The 21497-nt window shown below is 43.5% G+C and overlaps 3 protein-coding genes across 4 annotated transcripts in view; 1 reads left to right on the forward strand and 2 right to left on the reverse strand.

Moving 5' to 3' along the window:
- LOC306775833 (netrin-4) overlaps positions 1 to 9525 on the forward strand; it is an 18970-nt gene extending 9445 nt beyond the window's left edge. The window contains exons 2-10 of one of the 2 annotated variants that reach the window (XM_079266368.1): positions 5612 to 6105; positions 6194 to 6514; positions 6822 to 6948; positions 7463 to 7651; positions 7906 to 8122; positions 8266 to 8393; positions 8506 to 8574; positions 8680 to 8850; positions 9079 to 9525. In XM_079266368.1, the coding sequence (XP_079122494.1) occupies positions 5788 to 6105; positions 6194 to 6514; positions 6822 to 6948; positions 7463 to 7651; positions 7906 to 8122; positions 8266 to 8393; positions 8506 to 8574; positions 8680 to 8850; positions 9079 to 9215 (1677 nt within the window). In that variant the 5' untranslated portion in view covers positions 5612 to 5787 and the 3' untranslated portion in view covers positions 9216 to 9525. The remainder of the gene's footprint in view (positions 1 to 5611; positions 6106 to 6193; positions 6515 to 6821; positions 6949 to 7462; positions 7652 to 7905; positions 8123 to 8265; positions 8394 to 8505; positions 8575 to 8679; positions 8851 to 9078) is intronic. The other variant, XM_079266369.1, reaches the window with a different exon arrangement.
- A 269-nt stretch (positions 9526 to 9794) lies between these two features.
- chchd4a (coiled-coil-helix-coiled-coil-helix domain containing 4a) lies at positions 9795 to 12743 on the reverse strand. Its single transcript, XM_079297036.1, has 3 exons — positions 12594 to 12743; positions 11044 to 11142; positions 9795 to 10956 (listed from the first exon to the last, which is right to left on the reverse strand). The coding sequence occupies exons 1-3, from the start codon at positions 12613 to 12615 to the stop codon at positions 10580 to 10582; spliced, it is 498 nt and encodes a 165-aa protein (XP_079153162.1). The 5' UTR covers positions 12616 to 12743; the 3' UTR covers positions 9795 to 10579.
- A 1334-nt stretch (positions 12744 to 14077) lies between these two features.
- On the reverse strand, positions 14078 to 18753 carry LOC306797699 (protein transport protein Sec61 subunit alpha). Its single transcript, XM_079297089.1, has 12 exons — positions 18619 to 18753; positions 17712 to 17779; positions 17550 to 17615; positions 17378 to 17456; positions 17075 to 17206; positions 16785 to 16894; positions 16348 to 16501; positions 16096 to 16256; positions 15774 to 15971; positions 15385 to 15576; positions 15219 to 15295; positions 14078 to 15115 (listed from the first exon to the last, which is right to left on the reverse strand). The coding sequence occupies exons 1-12, from the start codon at positions 18623 to 18625 to the stop codon at positions 14929 to 14931; spliced, it is 1431 nt and encodes a 476-aa protein (XP_079153215.1). The 5' UTR covers positions 18626 to 18753; the 3' UTR covers positions 14078 to 14928.
- Positions 18754 to 21497: the final 2744 nt, after the last annotated feature.

Raw genomic sequence — 21497 nt, forward strand, 5'->3', positions numbered from 1 at the left:
GTGGTCAATGACTGTCACTGGTGTCAGTTCACAGATGGAACGTAACGGCCGCGGGGGCAGCAATGGTCACGTTAACATCACAGTGTTTTTGTGGCAGTGCATTTTACAAGAGCAAAGCCGATACCAGCAACATACATACGAGGCCGCCTCCATGCAGATGTGGTTTTTGACTCATATGAAGTCCTGTTTAACGGTGACCCTTGTGCCTGGCCATACATTGAAGTTTCCGTCATGGCTTGGATGACTCACAGGTGGACTCTTGGCATGCCAATAAAAACTTGTTTAATGAGCAAAGGAGGGCCTCAAATAAAGCAAAGTGGCCAGACATGAGAGACAGACTGGAACCCCCCCACCTGTGGCCCAGGACCTCAAACAGCTGCATTTGATTTATTTTCATCTCTCATTTGCTACATTTGTTAGTGTGACTTTTAGGAGGAGAACCAAAGTCAGACGACACGAGTCATAGAAATATTGAGCCCCGACAGAGAATTTCAGTGATGTAAAGTTAAAGAACTAAAGCTGCTTGTGTGAATTTATTATTGTTGTGGCTTTCTGCATCTAACCGACGTTGAACTCCAATGACTGTCCAGTATTTATCCCATCTTCATCGCGCTGACCTCCGACCCCCAGCACACTTAATGGTATTTTTTCGGCTAGTTTATCCTCGTGTCAAGCTACAGTCCCTTTGAATCCATTGAAGTTCTTTGAGACAGTTAAAATAAGTTGTTATGTAAGCCAAGTCACGATATCTTTTATCTAAGTGGGTGTGCGAATATGAGCTGGAAGAATAAGAAAGCAGTGAATGGAATCTGTAACACGTGTGTGTGTGTGTGTGTGTGTGTGTGTGTGTGTGTGTGTGTGTGTGTGTGTGATTGTTTTTGTGGAAACAAACCAGTGTGTCTGCTAGCATTCCACTTTGTTTACGTGGGTGGGCGATGGAAAGCCAAGAACGATTTATCAAGAAATTGTGTCTGTGCTTGTGCATGCTTGTACATGTGTTTGTGTGTCAGAGGGACAATGTTTTTACGTGAGCGAGTTGGTGACGCACAAGAGTACATTTTGGTCTTGTTGGTTGATGACATCATAAACAGATATGAAGAAGTCAGACAGTCGGGGACACAAGACTGAGGGGAGCAGGAGTATAGGAGTGTGTGTTTGCAAGTGTGCTTGTGGGCGGGAGATTCATTTGTTGTCCAATAATAAACCGGAGTTGAAGCTACATATAAGTCACCACCGCTCAGCCGAAGTCTCCTCAAGTAAACCACTCTTTAATATTTCTGAAATTCCTCCTCGTTAAGCATGAATAAAGAATAAATGGAAACCGTTCTGCCTGGTTTCCACTTACACGTACACACAATTCCACACACAAGCTAACAAGATGCACACATTATTGGTTTGGCAAGCTGCCTGAGAGCTTCACTGAGGCCTTGATTTGTCATCCTGCCTCATCTGGCATCTATCAGTTTCTGGTCTGACAGCTTAATCTGTGTCATTCATCCTCTCACATCAAAGAGGCAACACGCTATTTAAACCCATCATGCTAGCACACTCGCACAAATTAGAGGTGCGAACAGACTTTGAACAGTCTCTTTGTGCATATTTTTTTTTAAAACTCCATGACATGAAAATTCATAGCACTCATCCACAGGGAGGACATTTTCTTTTGCATGCTGTCCACATCGATCACCGTGCGCACAGTGATAATAAATTAAAGCAACAGAACAACTCAAAGGATCCTAAAGAAAGACAGTCCTCTTGGTTTTGTTGGACTTGAACTGGAGGCCTTTGTTGTTTACCTATCGCCTTGACCTTTAAACTTCAAACTATGTCAACTGACTGGCTTTGGGGAAGAGTTTTAGGAAGTGCTGTATGACTTTAAGTGCAACTGTCTAAACTGGAATTTCTTGGCTCTACGGTATATATATAAGACATCAGTGCTGTGTACTTTAGATTTTTTAAAGCTACGAGTCTTCCTCCAAACAAGATAATTACCTCTGACCTCAGTGCTTACCTCAAGTACCTCCTATTAACCATTGCACTTACTGGTGGCTCTTGTGGCCAGTGGATAACGTCATATTGGGGCCTACTGTGTGCCGTTATCCATAACAACAATTCCATAACAAACTGCGACACGTAAAGTAAACCGTGATATAAACCTCATCGTTCCAAATGAACACGCGCCAACTGAATAGACGTTCTATTTGGAAAAACAAATCCGAGCGTGACCATGTTGGCTAAATGCAGTAAAGTCATGTAAGGATGCAGCTTAATCCTCTTCATCCGTGGATGAATATATGAGCTGACATGTAGAACACAAGGACCGAGAGAAGACACGGCGGGAGATGGAGAATTGTGGAGCGACACCATGTGCTCCACAACACAAGAAGCCTGGACAACACACTGGAGATTATAAGGGCGGGGAAGGGGGAGTGCCCGTTCGTCTGACCCCAGCTCTCTCACCCCCGGCCCCTATTAAGCCCTGTAAATGAGAGAAAGCGGAGTAATTAGAGAGGCAGTCACGCGGCAGGTAGGAGATCTCTGTGACCTTTCCTGGCTGGTATTTTACCTCTCCCAGCTGGGGGCCAGGATAAATATACATCGTGTACATCGAGAGAATGCATTCGCCGAGAGGTACTGAAAGAAAAAATGAGAAGACATTCTTCTCTCGGCACTTAGAATGAAACACGTGTCATTGACTGCTGTGGGGATTCTGTTGTTCATCCTCCTTGATACGCTCGCGATCTAAACAAGCACTTTATTTGATGTGGGCGGCTCTGCATTCCTGTATCACAGAAAATTACCCTGAATTAAAACTTAGTCAATTAAGAATGCAATGTGTTTTTTTGCTTTTTTTAAAGGCGAAATGAGCAACCAAACTTAGCTTACTTTCACTTGAACCAGCTGCTCTTAAAATGTTTTATGGCTCAGCTGCAAACCTTGGCCTCAAACCTGACGTGAATTCATAAATACAGTACGAACTTCTGCAAGAACCAACCTGATTCTGTCAGTGGAAGCAAAACCACAGCTGGACCACACTGAAGATTTCCCTCTATGTTTTATAGATTACAAATGCACACAGGTCCTCCCATCCTGCAACCACGTGAAACGATGTTCAACTCATTTCCGTGTGTCCCATCGATCCAGAACTGACTCCAAATCAGCACAAGGCAGCCATAAACTATGTCTGTATGCCACTAACACAACCAGATAACATGCTAATCCCTCATAAATGGCATTACCCTAATCTCCCATAAAGCTAATCTTAGCATATACTGCACCGCTGGAGTGTGACGAAAGGAGAAACTGTGAGATGCCAGAAGATGGAGAGCCTCCAGGTTTCATTGTGTGGAGGCCTGTGAGACGCTGTAGCTGGTGTTACGAGTGGAGATCAGGAGGACAGAGAGATGAAAGGAGAGACTAGCGAGGGGTGAACAAAGACAAATGTACAACTGGAGTTGAGAGACTGTGGACATTTAAAATCAACACAGATGGACAAATTTCAGATTAATAGGGTTTGATGACTGGGACAAAGTGATGATGTAAGTATACCCACTGCTGGCCGTTCATAAACATCATATTGTATTTTCTGTCAGAGCAAACATTGCCCATATGGCATTCCTTGGTAATTTTGTTTTCACTCTCCATTCATGGGGAAAAGCAAGCAGGCAGGTCTGTAAAGAATTTGCATGGTATTAAAGACATTTGTGGAAACCAATCCAATTCTGAGCGGCCATTCCAATGTTCTGAGCCCCATTTGGATCTGAGCCATAAAACTGAAGAGACACAGTGTTTATTCTCTAAGGGAGGGAAAATAGCAAAAGACTCAAGATTTCCTGACGTGTGTTGTTAAAATGAATTGAAAATGAATGACTGTCATGTATCAGACCATGTGTTCACTATCCAGGGCTACAATGAATAATGGCGGGGTAATCTATCCAGTCAGGCAGACAGATGGGAGAAAGACCCTTTTCAAGTCATTTGCATTAAACTCCAAGCTGTCGCATTATTTTGGTGCCACAATGCTCCATCAAGCTGCAAATACTGCACTGAGGACTATTTGTGTCTCTCTTCTCAGGTTTCTTCCTGCTAGACTTCAAAGAGACTTGTAAGTTGGAATCACTGCAGCTGAAAAACAGAATCGCAGAAGCAGATAAACTAATTTCCTCGGTCCATTACGAGGCCCTGGTCAGTGGAGGGACCTGGCTGAACTGCGCTGTGCGGCTGGTTCACAGTAACTGCGTTGACGAGCCTGTGCAAGTCGCTTGTCCTCCTCTGCAAACGAATTTTTAGCAGAATGCCAAATGGATGAAAGTCGGCCAGAGTTGAGAAAAAATACATCTTCTCCGTCCAGGGTAGTTTTGGTTTAGCGTTGTTGCGGTACAATGTCCTCCCCCCCCCCCCCCCCCCCCCCCAACACACACACCCACACACGGTGAGTGTGTGGGTGTGTGTGGGCGGGGAGGACCATGGATAAATAGAGCGCACACTCCTCTCCTGTGCGTAAACGCACAGGAAACTCGCTGCGACTCGGAACTCTCATTGACTGTGAATTAATTAAAACATTTACATTTATTAATTAGCCTAGTATTGGACACATCATTTTCATCGTTTAGACGCTTTTTGTTGCGCAAAATGGATGACGACAAACTTCTATCAAATCTTAATTAAGTAACATTTCGTCGTTACGTCAAATATGGAGCGTTCATTCTTGGACTGACCAATGCTCCATCCCGTCCATCTTTGGCTGCATTGGGGGCGCAGAATCCACTTCTGTCAGAGAGACGCACTGTTACTGAGGATGCATTGAACTTTATGAAGGATTTTTCCCACCGACATTGTTCCCAGAAGGATATCGGGAAAATACTCCTTGGAATCATCTGTACGCTTTGCGCATTGCGTAATTGGCAAGAACATGCGCTTGGCCGTTTGTCAGGCTGTACATAATGTTGGTACCAATCTCTGCTGGAAGGTGTTTGTCACACCATGTATATTGTAAACGCAGCACAAGGATGAGAGTGCGTAATGTGCTTGGGAGAGATGCTTGGCATCAGATGCTGGTGGCGCTTTGTTGGCTGTTTTTGGCTCTGACGAGGAGCGGAGCAGGTGAGGTGCATCATCATCATCATATCTGTTGCTCCTCTTTCTCTAAGTCGTGCATCAGTGTGGCTGAACTTTTCGTTTTTGTGGTTGGGCTATGTTATTGATTGGGCAGACCGTATGATAACTCAACTTGCGTTACATATGAAATTGATGACCTAATGATGTCTTTCGTGAGTTCTTCATTGTGTTTGCTTAGGTTTCGCTGACCCAAAAGTACTAAAGGCCATATCCCTATTACCTGCATGATGGTGTCTTGCCAGTGCATGTAACCTGATAGTTTTAATGATAATGGGGAAAGAGCGGGATTGTGTTTCACATCAGAGCAAGCAGCAGCGGCACAGGCAAATTAAATATTCATGACAAACACAATGAGGAGGTTTTGTCCATGATGTCAGTGCTGGAAAGTGCCTGTTCTTTTTTTGAAGATGTTTCTGTCACCAGCTATACTGTAAAAGCAGTGATCCGAATACCTGTATGTGTGCTGCTGCCTCTCCATCCCCCTCTGTGTCAGTCTCCAGATGTGTGGACCATGCATGTAGCCCACCAATCGGGAACTTGGCTAGTGGCAGGACCCTCTTCACCCACTCAAGCTGCTGTGGGAACAGCTCCCTCCACCACAGTCCTTGCCCAAATCCTCCGGTGAACCCCCACCTCCTCTGCCCCGAGGACACCCACCCATCTGCTCACATGACTGACGACCCTTTCTTGCATCCGGATACCTGGTGGGCATCAGGTGCGGGCACCGCCAAGCAGCAGCAGCAGGATGAGATCCGGTTGGACCTGGAAGCACACTTCTGTCTGTCCCATGTAGTTTTGGTGTTCAGGTCGCCGCGGCCTGCTGCCATGGCCTTTGAGCGTTCCGCTGACTTTGGAAAGACCTGGGAAGCTCTTAAGCTATTTGCTCACAATTGCAGCATGGAGTTTGGTTTGCCTGATGATTTTATTCAGCCAGGCTCTTTGTGTACATCCCGTTATACCAGCCCCACACCCTGCAGCGGGGGGGAGGTAAGAGAATATGCACAAAGATGCAGCGTATTTCCTTTTGGCATATCCACAATGTTTGATTCAGTGCTGATTGGTGCTCTCCTTCCAGGTAATAATACGGACACTTGACCCCAGCAGTGTTAAAAGACTGGACCCTTACAGTCCAGAGGCCCTCGTCCGCCTCACCCTCACTAATCTCCGCATCAGACTGCTTAAAGCTCAGACCTGTCCTGCACCTCTAAATCCCCCTGCGGAGTCGACAAGCCCCACAGCCTCAGCTCTGAATTCAACATCCACCAGAGAAAGCCCAGCTTCGGCACCTTATGCTATTTATACTTTACTGGCCAGAGGGACCTGCCTGTGCCATGGACATGCGGAGTACTGTGTACCATACAACAGCAGTCAAGACACAAGACAGGATAGTACCATGGTGAGTGGATTTGTCCTGTGTGTGTGTGGGTACATGAAAAGTAAAAGAAAAACCATCATGAGAGAAAGTGTGTCGATCAGTTTTTGCACTCGCCTGTTTTCCATTGCAGTCTTGTATAAGTTAACACACATGTCAGGAAGTTAGGTCCAGATGTACAATGTACTTACTGATGGAAACTTTGCCAGTGATTTTCTCTTTACACCACCTGCCTGGATCTATTGTATAGCTCTCCCCAGACTGCATGTGTTTGTAACATTTGCTAGTGCAGGTGAAGTAACTGAGCAGAACAAGATGTGTTTTTTTCCAGGTCGCTGGTCGGTGCCTATGTACTCACCACACAGCGGGGGACCACTGTGAGAAGTGTGCCCCGCTCTACAATGATCGTCCCTGGAGGCCGGCCAACAGCAGCAGCGGGGAGTCCAACCCATGCCAGAGTACGTGACCACAAACAGGACTGCACGATACTCATCTTGCTGAGAAAGAAAAGGCCAGAGAAGAGCTTTAAAGTGTATTAAATACTCATTTATTTTTTTAAGGCACCACATAGCAGTGTTTCAAATACATACTCTAGATGTTTTTAGAAGAGCAATGATTTTCATACTTTTTCAAGACGTTTCATTTTTAGATCAGACCCCAGACATACAAACAAAACATGTTAAAGGGTCTTTTTAAGACCTATTCAGAGATGGCCTCATATTGCTCATCACATGTGGTCAGTGCACCTTTGCTTCTGGCTGCTTGGACCCTGGTTTACCTTTCCAGTTGACTCTTTACATTTATTTCTGTATTGTCAATGTCAGCACAGGATGCAAATCATTTCTACAACACTAGATATATAGTTGCCTACAGTATACAAGTACGCTACATAGACAAAACAGACTTTTGATTCACTTGTCACCCATGTTCCCTTTCTCTCCTCACTGACATCACACCGCTGTGTGACTTCAGAGTGCCAGTGTCACGGTCACACAGATAGCTGCCACTTCTCTCAGCGGGCATGGCTTTCCTCCGGTGGCACCAGTGGGGGCGTTTGTGATGACTGCAGACACAACACTGTCGGGCGCAGGTGCAAGCGCTGTCGCCCCGGCCACCACCGCCACCCATTGCTGCCCCTCAACTCCCCCCACGCCTGCACACGTAAGAGACTCAGAACTGGGGGGGGGGGGGGGCTTCACTTGATCTGGCTTGGGATTGGCTACGGTAATGTGATTTCAGCTAAATAAAGGTTTAATGGTTGATTTGACCCCTGTGGGATGTTTGAGGATGAAATTAAAAGGAATCATAATGTTGTATAGCTCCATCTGCTGGCATATGTTTGTAAATAAAATAAGAGAAATAAAAACAAATGTTTGAGCAGCATACACAACGGTATCTGTGTCTCTGTTCCTCAGGCTGCTGGTGTGATCCACAGGGCTCTTTGCCTACTCGTCCAGGAGAGGAGGGACCCTGGTGCCACCCTAGAAGCGGGCAGTGCCACTGCAAATCTGGTGTAGGCAGCAAGAGCTGCAGCCACTGCCTGCCTGGCTATTGGGGTTTTGGAGAGGAGGGCTGTAAATGCTGCACATGCCCTCACAGCTGTGATCCAACCACTGGGCAGTGTCTGGACAGGTTAGCCATGTATGCTTAATTCAACCAAATCATTTACGCCTGAACACAGAACCTAAAATGTAACTACATGTGGTTAATGAACAACGAGCTAGTAACTATTAACAATGAACCTGAACCCGATGAGTTCAATTCCACTTTTGCAGCTCCTTAAATAACCAGGTGTTCAATGTGCCCATTGGTGGAAGAATCCCTGATCTGGATCACATGTTCACGATAGAAGAAGAGGTACAGTGGTCGAAGGAGCTTGCGGTCTCTGCTCTGCATTACACAGGTGAGTAGTACTTTGACGTTCATCTGCATTGCAAGGCTTACAATTGTGGAATCCTGCAGTGTAATTATGGAGCTATAAGTGGATTGGCATATAACTCAACATCTGTACACAGGAAAGTGTAGCTGTAAGGAGAAAAAGCTGAGAAGTGTGTCTGACCTCTGTAAGATCAAACATGATTATGGTAAGAAATGATGAGCAATTGTCACTTCTTTAATCAGGTATTATCCATACTTGCTTTAAAATACTGTCTCTTGTCTTATCGTTTTTATTGTGTGGCTCATGACAGTGATCAAGGTCAGTGTGCTGTCTGCTCACGACAAAGGCAGCCACGCAGAAGTGCAGGTCAAAGTTCGCAAAGTCCTTCGATCAGGCAATGTGGCACTCTATTTAGGGACCATCAGCATCTATCCTCTGTCCTGGACCAGCCGCGGCTGCACCTGTCCTATTCTAAACCCAGGTAAGGAGAGTTCGAAGCAGTACAAAGAAAATGAATTTGTGATGTGGTACCCGAAGCACAGCACTGGTCAGTTCAAAGTTTTCTTGAAGAGACTTTCAGCATTAAAAGATTAATATTTAAGGTGAACAAACATTGACACAAAAGTTACAAAAATATCGAGCGAACACCAAAGAGATAGATTTGTAATAAGATTAGGTCACTTAACAATGTCTTACCTTTTTCCACCAGGTATGGAGTACCTGCTGGCAGGCCCAGAGGAGGCCGGGACAGGCCGTCTACTGGTCACCATGCAGAGTGTGGTGGTCCCATGGACACCCCGACTCGGACTACTTGTATCAGAGGGTCTGAGGAATGGATGTACGTGAATAGAGATCCAAAAAAAGCAGAACTGGCTTCAGAGGATTTCTTAAGGAAATTTCAGACTGTGGACAATTCAGAAAAAAAGACTTAAAGTCGCTGGACAATATGCTGCGTCATCAGGAGGACGTTATCAAAGAGTCAACGTGTGAGTGTGCAACACAAGAGACAAATGAATTCCTGGATTTGTTAAGATTGGAGTCCAACAAATATCTTCTTCAATGTCTTTAAGTTGTTATCATACAGAAATAGGAAGCACAAAACCCTTGAGCTTTAGCTCTTTGAATGTCTAGTTGGGTTGCATTACTCGTATTTAAAACTTTTGTTATAAATGGTAAATATAATGCATTTTGAAAATAATTTGGATTCAATGAAATTAAACTGTAAATTACTAATATACAGGCAATATAATGAGATAAGTTAAAGCTGTAAATATGATGGTGTGGTTCTGTCTTATTGTCGTCAACTTGTAACTATTCTGGGAAACTTCAGAGAGAAAATCTCAGACTTTCAACGTGTAAAGATGAACATTACTGACATACGAGGGCATTTGTGCCTCAAGAACAAACAGAAAAGTTAAATTGAAATTGTTTGATTATAGTTTTAATCTGGACATGTCTGAGAAATATCGATCAAGTCTTTTAAGGCCTGAATGTCAATGAACAGTGACCACAGCATCCAACTGCACTCTACACAGAAGACAACAAGAACATTTACGCAGTGACAGTTGAATGTGCCAAAAAAACACTTTGGTTTAGAACAGATACAGTCAATTAGGAAATATGACGACCGTATGCGGCGAGATGAGACCCCTGAAGTTTCTACAAGATGTCAAAAAACACAACTAAACACATCTCAGAAGCCGAAACAGTAGCCTTGTTTTCTCACCAACTACCTGCTTGTTGGTCTCTCAAATGATGCAAAGCAAAGGGATTAACTGTTACGTCATAGTAAGAGTCAAAACTGTGAATTCCTAAGAAAAGCGGAAACATTGCTCAAACAACAAAAATCCAGTGATTACGGTTTAGATCTGTCAAACAACACACATAGTGAACGCTAACAAACAAGCTATGAAATTACTAATTACTATTAAATTGCTATTAAACGCAGTAAATTAAATTCCAATTGCATGTAAAGTCTTTCAACGAATGTCCCTGCAGCGAACAGCTTGGCCAGCTGTCATTCAAATGATATTATTCAATGTTTTTTGATTGCTCAGCAAACAAAGCAGCCTAAACTCTTGTACAAACGCGACATTTCTCTGCCTTCACAAAGTCCTTCTCCGATGGCCTGTAACTATCGCCCACAGCTCTGACGTGGAGAGTCAGTTATGCTGGGCAGTGCTTGCACACAGAAGCCCGGGTGACGGGCCTTAGCTGGCGGTCTGGTTGTCTGTGAGTGACGGGCTGTCAGGCGAGCCAGCAGACTCGGATGTTGAGGCGGCTGTGGTAGAGTCAGTTTCAGGGGGTAAGGCGGAGCCCTCGGTCGGGTCGGTGGAGACGGAACCAGAGCCGGACTCTGCTTGGGAGGAGCTTTCTTTATCTTCGTCCTGAGGATAGAGCTCGGGGTACCTCTGCATGCACTCTTGCATGTTGCGGAAGTTGTCGATGCACTCGGAGCCCTTCACCTCTTCCGTACTGTAGTGGAAGCAGGAAAAGGCCTCTTTGAACTGAGAGCCACACGGTCCGCTGGCCATGCCGCCCAGGCACGGGCAGTTCCAGTTGACGTCACCATTTGGTAGGATCAGACCTGAAGAAACAGGATCAAGTTAGAATACCTTTATGGAGGTTAGGAATGTTTGACAGTCTGGCCCACTGTTTCCACTAAATGACTAACCCTGCTCCTCATAAGGATCATTGGGGTCATCTGCAATGAGCTCAGCGTTGCTGGGAGCCTCGTGGTCCTCCTTGGTCACAAAGATGATGCGGTCTTTACCTTCATTGACAAAAAACACAAGCAAGGAAAACATCATGGGTTACAGACAAGCAGAAGACCTGGGGTACTGCTCAAGTCTCTTCATCGTCGTTTCCTCGCTCCTCGATCCTCGCTTGAACCGGAAGTTGTTTCTGCGCCGCCATATTGACGGCCGTCCCAAAGCTCTTATTTAGCTCGGAGGAGCGAGGATGGAGGATGGAAGAGGGACCTCGGAGCAGCCATGACCGTGGAACCACGAGAACAGACTTCCAGGAAGTCTTTTAACGGCCGACACGCCCCCTCATTGTTCATCAGTTATGTGATTGGACGCTGCAGCCGATCGGACTGACTGGAGTTTCATAGTGAAGACGGATCACAGAATAAACTCAAGCTTTATATTTGATTAGGTTTCTGATTCAACATCTGGTTTAAATATATGTTCATTGTAGACTGAACAACAAAAGGACCACAAACAACTTTCTTCATTTATTAGAAAGATTTGTGTTTTCATGATCTGATGTTTCCCTCAATAACTTTTATTATGGATACAATTAAAGTCAGAGGGAGCTGGAGAGATGAAACACTTTTTACATCATTCCTGAGTGTTTGATGAGTTTTATAATTTAAGAGAAACAATAATCATATTCTGGGTTATTTAACAATGCCGCCACAGTCACAATTTCAAAACGTACAGACGCAAATAATTCATAAATAAGACCATTGCATTCCGCCGGTAGAAATCGATCCTGCGCTTATAAACAGAACACAGTTTGTTAACAGACTACAGAGAGAAAACACCTCTACAGTGGTGATTACTGTGTCTTATTAGTTATTAGTAACTATTATTAAGTACAGTGATCATGTGAACAGACACAAACTTATCAAAAGTCTCTCCAGCTGTTAAAGCCGACTGACAGCTGATCAGCTGTGATCATCAGCACCGTCATCAGAAACAGACGTCGCTTCACGTGACGCAACTGAGGAAAGGACGTCTCATGTTTCTTAAAACACATTTCCTCGTTTCCTCTCTCCTTGCATGGTTTCCTCCATGCATCCCTGGTGGGAGGGACTAAGACGCAAGGAAAGGACGCAAGTGAGGGAAACGGGGATGCAAGTAAGAGACTTGGGAAGTACCCGTGGTCCTGGAGAATATAACTGTACTATTTGGTTGACAGTGACCCCTAACGGCGCACTTTGACAGTAGCTCTTCGACTTAACTTGCTCTAATAGGACGGTCAGGACCAGAGCTAACCGGTTCTCCCAATTTGCGAATTGACGTTACGTTAAATAAGTGCAGCGAACAGTGTTACTATGTCATCATAATGCCAGAGCCTGTCATAAACATCCCTGTACTGTTGCTTTCCTCGTCGCTAGCCATGTAACGTTAGCTAACCTAATGTACGTTAGCCTAGCATGGTGGCTCGCTCGATGACATTGACTTTAAAAATTAACGAAAGGAACATTGCCATTACCCTCCTGCTTGCAGTACGACATTCCTTCTGGTGCTTTTGGCCGTCGCCCGCTGCGGTAAAAGATGACCAGTGTGAGAGGAATTTAATGCTACTTGGCAACTGCAAGGATCTCATTTGACAAGCTAACCGGCGTCCGACAGCCCCGTTACACCTCTGACCCTCCGGTCACATGTGGGCGCACCGTAATGACGCCATAAGCTTTTAAAAAAAAAGAAGAAAAATACATATGTATGAACACAATAACTACCCTAATAATTAAAACAGGTTGTAAATGTTTCCTATTTAATTCATACTACAAGACATGTATAGGTGTTTATATATATATATATATATATATATATATATATATATATATATATATATATATATATATATATATATATATATATATCATTCTTTAAAAAAAGTGAAATAGAATTTTTCTTTTAAATAAACTGAGTTTACAAATAGATTTAACAATAATGTCAGATTATAATTTGGACCTTCAGAGTTGCCTCGTGCTTCCTATTAGTCATATGACCTGTGAGTGATGAGTTAACCTGAACGCCTATACAAAACACCCCTCTACTTCGAAAGCGATCAGGGGAAACGGTGTGTTGTTGTCCGTCACTCCCTCGGCAGGTGATTCATTTCTGCCACAGAGGTGTGCATGGCAAACTACAGGTGGTAGCCACGCTCAGAGCCCACAGTCTAATGTGCTGCAAGCTTCCATGTAAAGAGCTAGCAGATGCAAAAGTGTATCTGGGACAAAATGGTTAACTAAAATGCAAAAAAAAAAAGAAATAAAACAAACTGTTAAATAACCTAATGTATTCTTACTGATCACCTAATTAAATAGTCATTAATGCATCGCCTCATAACTCATGCCTCTCATACTTCAAATCATAGGATATCTATCTAGTAGTAAGTAGTAATGGGTAACTGTACTTCTGGTTTGTCTTGAAGGCATTTCATCTCTTATTTATCCCTGTTTTCATTGTCACATTAGAGCGCTGTTAAGCAGCATTTAATACAAACACTGAATGTAATGTGAGAAGGTTGCTGGTAGCAATGGACTGGCATATACAGCTTGAATAGCAACCCCTCACCCGGTTATAGAGTATATTTTACTCTTTACTATGTGAAACAAGTTGATCTGAAACCTCATACAGTGACCTCGAGTGGAAGTTAAGTGATTTGTAGTTACAGCAACTGAATTAAACTACTAGTTATAAATCACAACTCATGGGACATAAACTTGTCTCATCTCTAGATCAGACTAACAGCCCTAGTAAGTTAATAAGCATGTCATAGCCTGTTGCTCCAAGTTTGTTTTACTTGCCTGTAGTGTCATATTCAGCTTTACCTATCAATGTGTGCCAACACAACTCATTGCTATGCCACTATACATGATTCTTCATTATGTCACCCTCAAATAATATCCTGTCGTGGTCACAGAACATGCAAGGACGAGACAATAGGAATCAAAACAAAATGTCCAAGTATGTTGGGAAAAAAATCCTGTTTTTTTTTGTTTTTTTAATAACACAATTATGTTTGTTACATAAAGTAAAAACCAAAATGAAACCCCTTTTCATCCCTATCAAACCCACCCTCATCCCGACCATCTCGGCAGTATTGTGCAGCGATTCAGTCTGGGAATAAAAGAGCACGACGATACTGACAAACACTTTCCTTTGAGGACAAACACTTTGCCCTACATAAGACCAGAGTGAATATAAACAGTCTGTCATTTAAAATAAAAAGGTAAATAAAAACCACAGACAGCTTGTCTGAGATTACAAGAACCCTATTTAGGAGTACAAGCATATTTATACTTTTCACATCCTACTATGGGCCCCCAGGAACCTCAAGCCTGATTGCTACTTTTGATGAACATGACATGGTTCTCTTTCATTTCCCCCGAAATGTCCAGGCAGTGCTTTCAGCTTGAAATTGAAAGAAGCACCAACTCGTCGTCGCCGTCTTAGTGTTCCTTGAACATGCTGCAATGAACAATGCCTGAGGTAAGTCAAAGACAGCACCTCACACGCGTGTGCGTGTAGGCATTCTTCAGCTGATAAAGACAGTCAGTCTGCAGAGAGATGGGTAATAGCAATTGGAGTAAAATGACTGAAGAAACACAATGCTGTGCTCAAAGTAAGCATTATGGTTTTCACAGCATTGGCATGCTGGAGAGGTAACGATGGAAAACACAAGGTGGTGGAGAAAGATTACCTATCCCAGCAGCAAAATGTACTGTTTGTGCGATTTGCAAAATAAAAAAGCAAAATAAAAAAAAAGATGATGGGGGGAATGCTTTGTGTCTGATGTGTGTCAGAAGGTTGGTGTTTTTCTAGAAAAGCAGTGCTCCCATGCTGCCCACTTCGCTCTGCTCCTTCACAAAGATTTCAAAGTACTGGTAGATGATGGTCACAGCCAAGAGGATTCCTGTACCCGAACCGATGGCACCCAGGAAGTCCGCCATGACAGACAGACCTCCTATGCAGAGGCCACCAAAGGCAGCAGCTGTGGGGATGTACCTGTGAGGAGTGAATGCATTATAAATACATACATATTCTGGAGGACAACTTTCAATGTGCTGCAAGTAGCAAACATGAAACCCGAGACTCGCTTGCTTTGTACCTGTTAAGCTCATGCACCATCGAGGTCTCTCTGTGTCCCCTCATTACCATCTGCTGCTCCTTCAGCTGCTTCGCCACCTGAGACGCACAAAGTGATATAAGCAGGTTAATTTCATGTGGGACTAACGCGAAGCAAGGAGGAAATGCTTGTACAAACAAAGACTTACATCTTTGGCAGAGGATCCTGAGACCTCAATCCAGGTCTTGGAGAAGAAGGCGCAGGAACCGAGCATGAAGACAATGTAGATACCGGCGTGAACCGGGTCGTCCAGGACAGAACCAAACGACTCTGGAGGAGAAAGGTAGTAGCAGAGACCGGCCACTGGGTAGGCCCGAGCTGGTCCACTACTTGTGGAGTCCTGGACAAAACAAGATTTTGATCGTAAGATGCTGATCGTCCATGACTTAAATAGATCACAAGAGACAGAACCTGACTGATCCTCTTCATGACAATAACCAAGACTCCTTGATACAAACACAATCTAATGGTCTGCAAATGTGTCGCAAAAGACTGAGACCAGATGTGCTGGAGGCGGAGCACCCATGATATACTCACAGACCAGGTTCCCAGGAGGTTGACGAGGAAGTTGCCGCTGAAACGCGTCGAGAGCATCTGAGAAATGACGTAGAGATTGGAGACCAGGGCAGACTGCAGGATGATGGGAATGTTGGAGGTGTAGAACAGTTTGATGGGGTAGGTGTTGTATTGACCACGGTAGCGCGCTGACTTTATGGGCAGGTCCACCCTGAAGCCCTGGTGAGGTATCAAAGTGTGCCGATCAGTAAGCTGATAATCTGCTTCAAAACATGTCGTCCAAATTCCTTTAGTGCAACAACAGCAGGTAAGACACTGTAGTTAGATGGTGTTGCCGGCTCACCTGGAAGTATATGACCACTGCAAACACAAAGACGGTGGCGATGAGGTTCATGAGGTTCGGCAGGTTTTGTCTGTAGAAACCCTCTCTCAGGGCACGCACCTTGTCTGTGCGGGTGGCCAGAAGATGAAATAGAGCAATGACGGCTCCCTCAAACTCAGTACCTGGATAAACAACAGGAGTCACGGGGTTAGCAGTTATAATACAGATGATGTCTCTCATTTATCATCACTTGGCTTTGAGATGTGTTCGTACCTCTGCCAGTGTTGACAGTGGTGGGGCTGAAGGCCTTCCAGACGATTGTCTCACAGATGTTGGTTGCGATGAAGAGAGAGATTCCAGAGCCCAGACCATAGCCCTTCTGGAGCAGCTCATCCAGCAGCAGGACAATCAGACCGGCAACAAAGAGCTGAAGAAACAGACAAGAGGTTTTGTATTGAGCCGATTCAGGCAGACGGACAGCTTTTCAAAACAGCAAAACATTATGAGAGTCAAAATCACCATGTCAGGGTTTGCATTTTCAAATATTCTGCCTCCCCCACGAAGGGAGACGATTACAATTTCATCTTAACTTGTAAGATATTTGTAAATTATCATTTAACGATTAATGAGCTAAAACACAATTTCATATGACAGAGTCTGTTTCCAGACACAAAGTGAAGGCAGGAGAGCAGCAGCAGGTTTGTATTAACCTGAATGATGATGAGCAAGCATATACCAGCACCCATCTCTGAAGGGTCTCCATACATGCCAGTCATAACATATACAATGGCCTGTCCAATGGTGATGATCATTCCAAACACTGCAAAAAAACAGAAAAAAAATGATTTGCAATTGGCAATCTTGCAGGGACAGCTACTACTGATGTTACTAAACAATAAACAGTGTCTGCTATCTTAAAAAGCAAATTAAAAAAAAATCTGTTTCAAAAGGCATGTGACGAGGTCTAAGAATAGCAAATGTAGTGAGCAAGTATACCTACATTTCTGCGCTCCATTGAAAAGGGCTCTGTCCTTAGGAGTGTCTCCCACCTCAATGATCTTGGCACCAGCCAGCAGCTGCATGATAAGGCCTGAGGTGACAATGGGTGAGATGCCCAGCTCCATCAGAGTACCTGGAGGTGAACAGCAGCAGTGTCAAAAACAGCAGCAACACCAGAAACAATGCATAAGGGCCTTTATCTGTTGACCTTTGACTTGTGATAATGAGATTATGTCAAAAATTAAGATTATTTCTATTTGTTGGCGCTGCACAGGACATAAAAGTGATTAAACAAATCAAGCACCTCTGTTGGACGCCAGGATTACTCTCATCCAGTAGAAAGGATCTGCTGAATCTGAAGACATGATGCCAAAAAGAGGAATCTAGATCAAGAAACAAAAGATGTAAAACAGTGTCACAAACCAGTATCACCCCTAACAGAACCAGTAGGTTGGTCGTCATCAACAGATACTAACCTGGCAGCACACCAGGAAGATGAATAGTGTGATGGCGGTCCATAGTACTTTTTCTCTAAATTGAATCTGCGAGGATTAAAAAGATGAGCACATGTCATTCATATATGCACAGCGCAGACATGATGCAATGTAATTATACATGTTAACTGGAATTTTACGTACCTTTCTTTCTGGTTTCTGAATTTCTGGCAAGACCGCACAGAACGGCTTGATGACCTCCAAAAACTTAACTGCAAAAAGAGATTGTAAAACATGAGTAATACTGCAATACTACACAGTCGCAGTATCACACATAGTGTCATCATAAAGCTACTGGTCTCTTGTTTCAGCAGGTTATATTAGATACTACGTCATCACTAAACCCCTCATGTGTACAGCTGCCAGCGGTCACCTGGCCAATGCAGCAACATCTGGATATACAAACGAATAGACTTTAGCAACGGTTGGAGTAAATAGTATCCAGTGAGTAGTTTTTTAAACCGTTTGCGGGGCTCGTTGCTGCTGAATGTTTCGTCTTGGTGCCGATCAGCTGTTTCAATCACTGAAATTGAGTTTGACAGGAAGCGATTTAACAGATTCTACTAAATTATTTTATCTGGTACACGAGTAGTCACTTTGGCACAATCTACAAACGTGATCATACAGAAGAAAGGAGGAGAAACAAACATCAAATCTGTCTTTTCATGGAACGATCCTGAACAGCCCATAGAGCTAGCGTGATGCTAACTAGCATTAAATCACAAAACGAGTGAGCAAATCACTTTAAAAACAGGAAGCTTCTGCAACCTATTGTACAAAGAGGAAGGCAGGGAGCTCGTAATGGGCTCAGACTGTGAAGCAAACGTTACTTAATCCAGTTGAGACGGAATTTGATTAGAATAAAAGCTATAAAGCTATAAAGCTATAAAAGGTATAAGCTAGCTAACGTTCAACGTTAACATATCCAAGGTTAGCTAATTAGCTTGCCGACGAGAGCATTATGTCCGTTATAGTTGCGAGATTTAAAAAATAAAAAGGACAGCAGGCATTTTTTTTGACAACGTGTCTAAAAGAGAAGAATTTCACGTACTCCCCATGGTGTCCTTTTAGACCGACTCCTGTCGTGTTTACTGGTACCGGGTTTGAGTGCTCAGTGGAGTCAGTAGTGTGGCTCCATCCAGCCTCTCCGCGAGAAAAGAGAGGGCAGTAGAGACACGTCACCAGACGAGCCGCTAACACACGTCACTTCTCCGAGACACGCGCACACCCATCACACAGCTGCACATTTGCGTGGTGTGTGTGCAGTCGTGTCTATGAAGACACGTTATTTAAAGGTGATGTACAAATCCAGAAAACGCACGATTTAAATTGTTAACATATATAAAGGTAACCTCATGTGACACAGAGGTCTTCCATCCTCCAGAGGGCGCCATGCTCTGGACTCATCAGCTGCTCTGATACGCTTCACCATAAATAAAGAGCCTCTCGGGTTCAGGATCAGGACTGGACGAGAACCGACAAGTGACATACCTGCAAATTTTGCAGAAGAGATATGATACAAACTGTAATGGACTTATAACCACCACTCTTCTGCTGCTCGCTTGCATTATTAACTCTATACTATGATAATATATGTGCATACAACATACACCACAACAATAATAATAATAATAAATAATATTAATATTACTTAGAATAAGTGTGGCTGTGGAGTAGGCTACTGCATTGGCATAGTATGTGTGCAAAAAAGACTGTACAAAGTTTACTGTAATATTTTATTAAAATGTATTTACTGAAAAAAAAAGAAAAAAGAAGTCTTAGCAGTTCAGTGTTTTAAGTTGAAAGAATATCTCCATCCTGGTTAAAAAGCTCTCAACCGGCTGTATAAGAAAACTTCCTGTGCCCGAATATTAAAAGACAATACCCCCCACACTATATATAGTTGTTTTGTGTGCTTTTGTTTTTGTTGTGCAGCAAAATAGGACTACAATGTTACTTAACCCCGTTGTACAATGACAATAAATGTACTGTGTAACATTTTAGTGGGCTTTTTGGAGTGTTCTGCAAACATTCATAACACATGCAGTTCTAATAACATTATTTGAGAAGCAATCTCATTTGAGACGCTCTCACCACTAGGGCTCAGTGTTGTTCCTTTGGTGAAGTTAGCTGTGTGTGTGTGTGTGAGAGTGGTATTCTATTAGATGAAAACAAAGAAAAACAAATTAGATTTAGATGATGTAGATTGAGTGAAGAGAGGCTGTTTGTGCGTATGGCTATTATCATGAGAATATTTCATCACTTTGTTTTAGTTGTGAAGCTCTAGTTCAGTGGTATTGAATGGCGGTGAGCACCTTCGGCTGCAAAGTGCTGGTGGCACACATAGCCACTGACCCATAATGATGACACGATAGCACCACAATGATCGGAGCGTTCAGACATCTGTACATCTAATCAGTCTAAATTTTCTGGACCTATTCTCGTCACAATCACACAAATAAAACACACGCACACACACACAAAGAAGGGGGAGGATGGTTGGGAGCCAGTACATCTGCCCTCAGATAAAGAAATGTTTGTTCATGTGGTTACATAATGACCACAGAGCTGTGAGCTAACAGGTGAGAGAAAGCAAATACCACACAAGCCCCCTAAGTCTCTGCTTTTCACAGAGTTTTGAACAGTCTGTTCAAGATCTACTGTACACTTCTTCCTGTCGCTCATAAGGAAAGCAGTCAACTTCCGCTTTGATATGTTGAATAGAAGTTTTTATTGTTTGCTGGGAATCTATTTCTGAATTCATCAAATGCATGCTTTGATGAACACAGAGCCATCCAGATATGAGTGTTTAATCTGCTGTGCTTTAATGATCTGAAAAGGATAACACAGCCTAATACACTTTAATAATTTCATAATATTTCATAATAAACTTGTCATAACACCATGTCTGGCACCTGTCTATCACTGAAACCACGTCAGACTGTGGACAGCTGAGGCTCCATTTGGAAGGCACAGCCACTTATGACTAAAAACTGTTTCACAATGGTTTTATGTGTTCATAGTATTCCCATTTGTCAAGCCTAAACCCAAACTGTAATCGCCAACGAATCCAATCGAGTCCTGGCAGTGGAATAGTGTAATGGGAGCCAGAGTAACACTGGAGTGATCCCAGAGGGTAAGACTTCCTTCATTTCATGAATAAAGACGGTGCTTAGTAAATCTGTGCCTCTGATGGCTCATTGTATAATTAAGAGGTCAGTGTGAATTAGTTTGACAGAGTGGCCCGGCATGCCGCGAGTACGACGGGGGCCTCAGGCAAGGTCGAGGCCCCCCACAGTGTAATAAGTGAAAGTGCTTCACAGTCATAAGTAATTCTCAGCCTGTTGCAGATAATGAGTGAACTGCTGACAGAAAAGGAATTGAGTTGGTGGAAGTGAACAGACAAGTGAAATAGATTTTGCATAATGCATGACATGGACTTCCGTTGGCAAAGGAGGACTTTTGCGATGCAAAGTAATTGTTGTCTTTCACACAACATGACTGTGCTTTGAATGGAAGTGTGCACCACAATGAACATTATGCAAGAATGTACAATTTACAATCACTGACTAAATGCTCATGAAATGACGGAGCAGACTTGATGAATGAGTAGAGAAAGAGTTTATTCATTTTTTTGGGACTCTCGTGACCCAAAAAGCTTTGACACTATTTCATTCCCAGAAAAGCCTGCTGTTGCCATAGTGATTTTAACCATTATGCAACTGCTCCACATCACAAAGCATCGGGCTACAAGGACACACATGCACACGTGTGTCAAACAGTGGCATGCAAGCTCCATGGATGGTATATAGAATAACAGAGATGTACTGTGTGTGCAGTGTTGTGTGCATTCCATACATACAATACGATGGCAGAATGGGGTCATATTGATGGTTGAAAGCAGACCACTGATCCTGTGGCTGTTACGCA

The sequence above is a fragment of the Melanostigma gelatinosum genome (assembly GCF_949748355.1).
Source record: "Melanostigma gelatinosum genome assembly, chromosome: 3".
In the NCBI taxonomy this organism is placed as follows: domain Eukaryota; kingdom Metazoa; phylum Chordata; class Actinopteri; order Perciformes; family Zoarcidae; genus Melanostigma; species Melanostigma gelatinosum.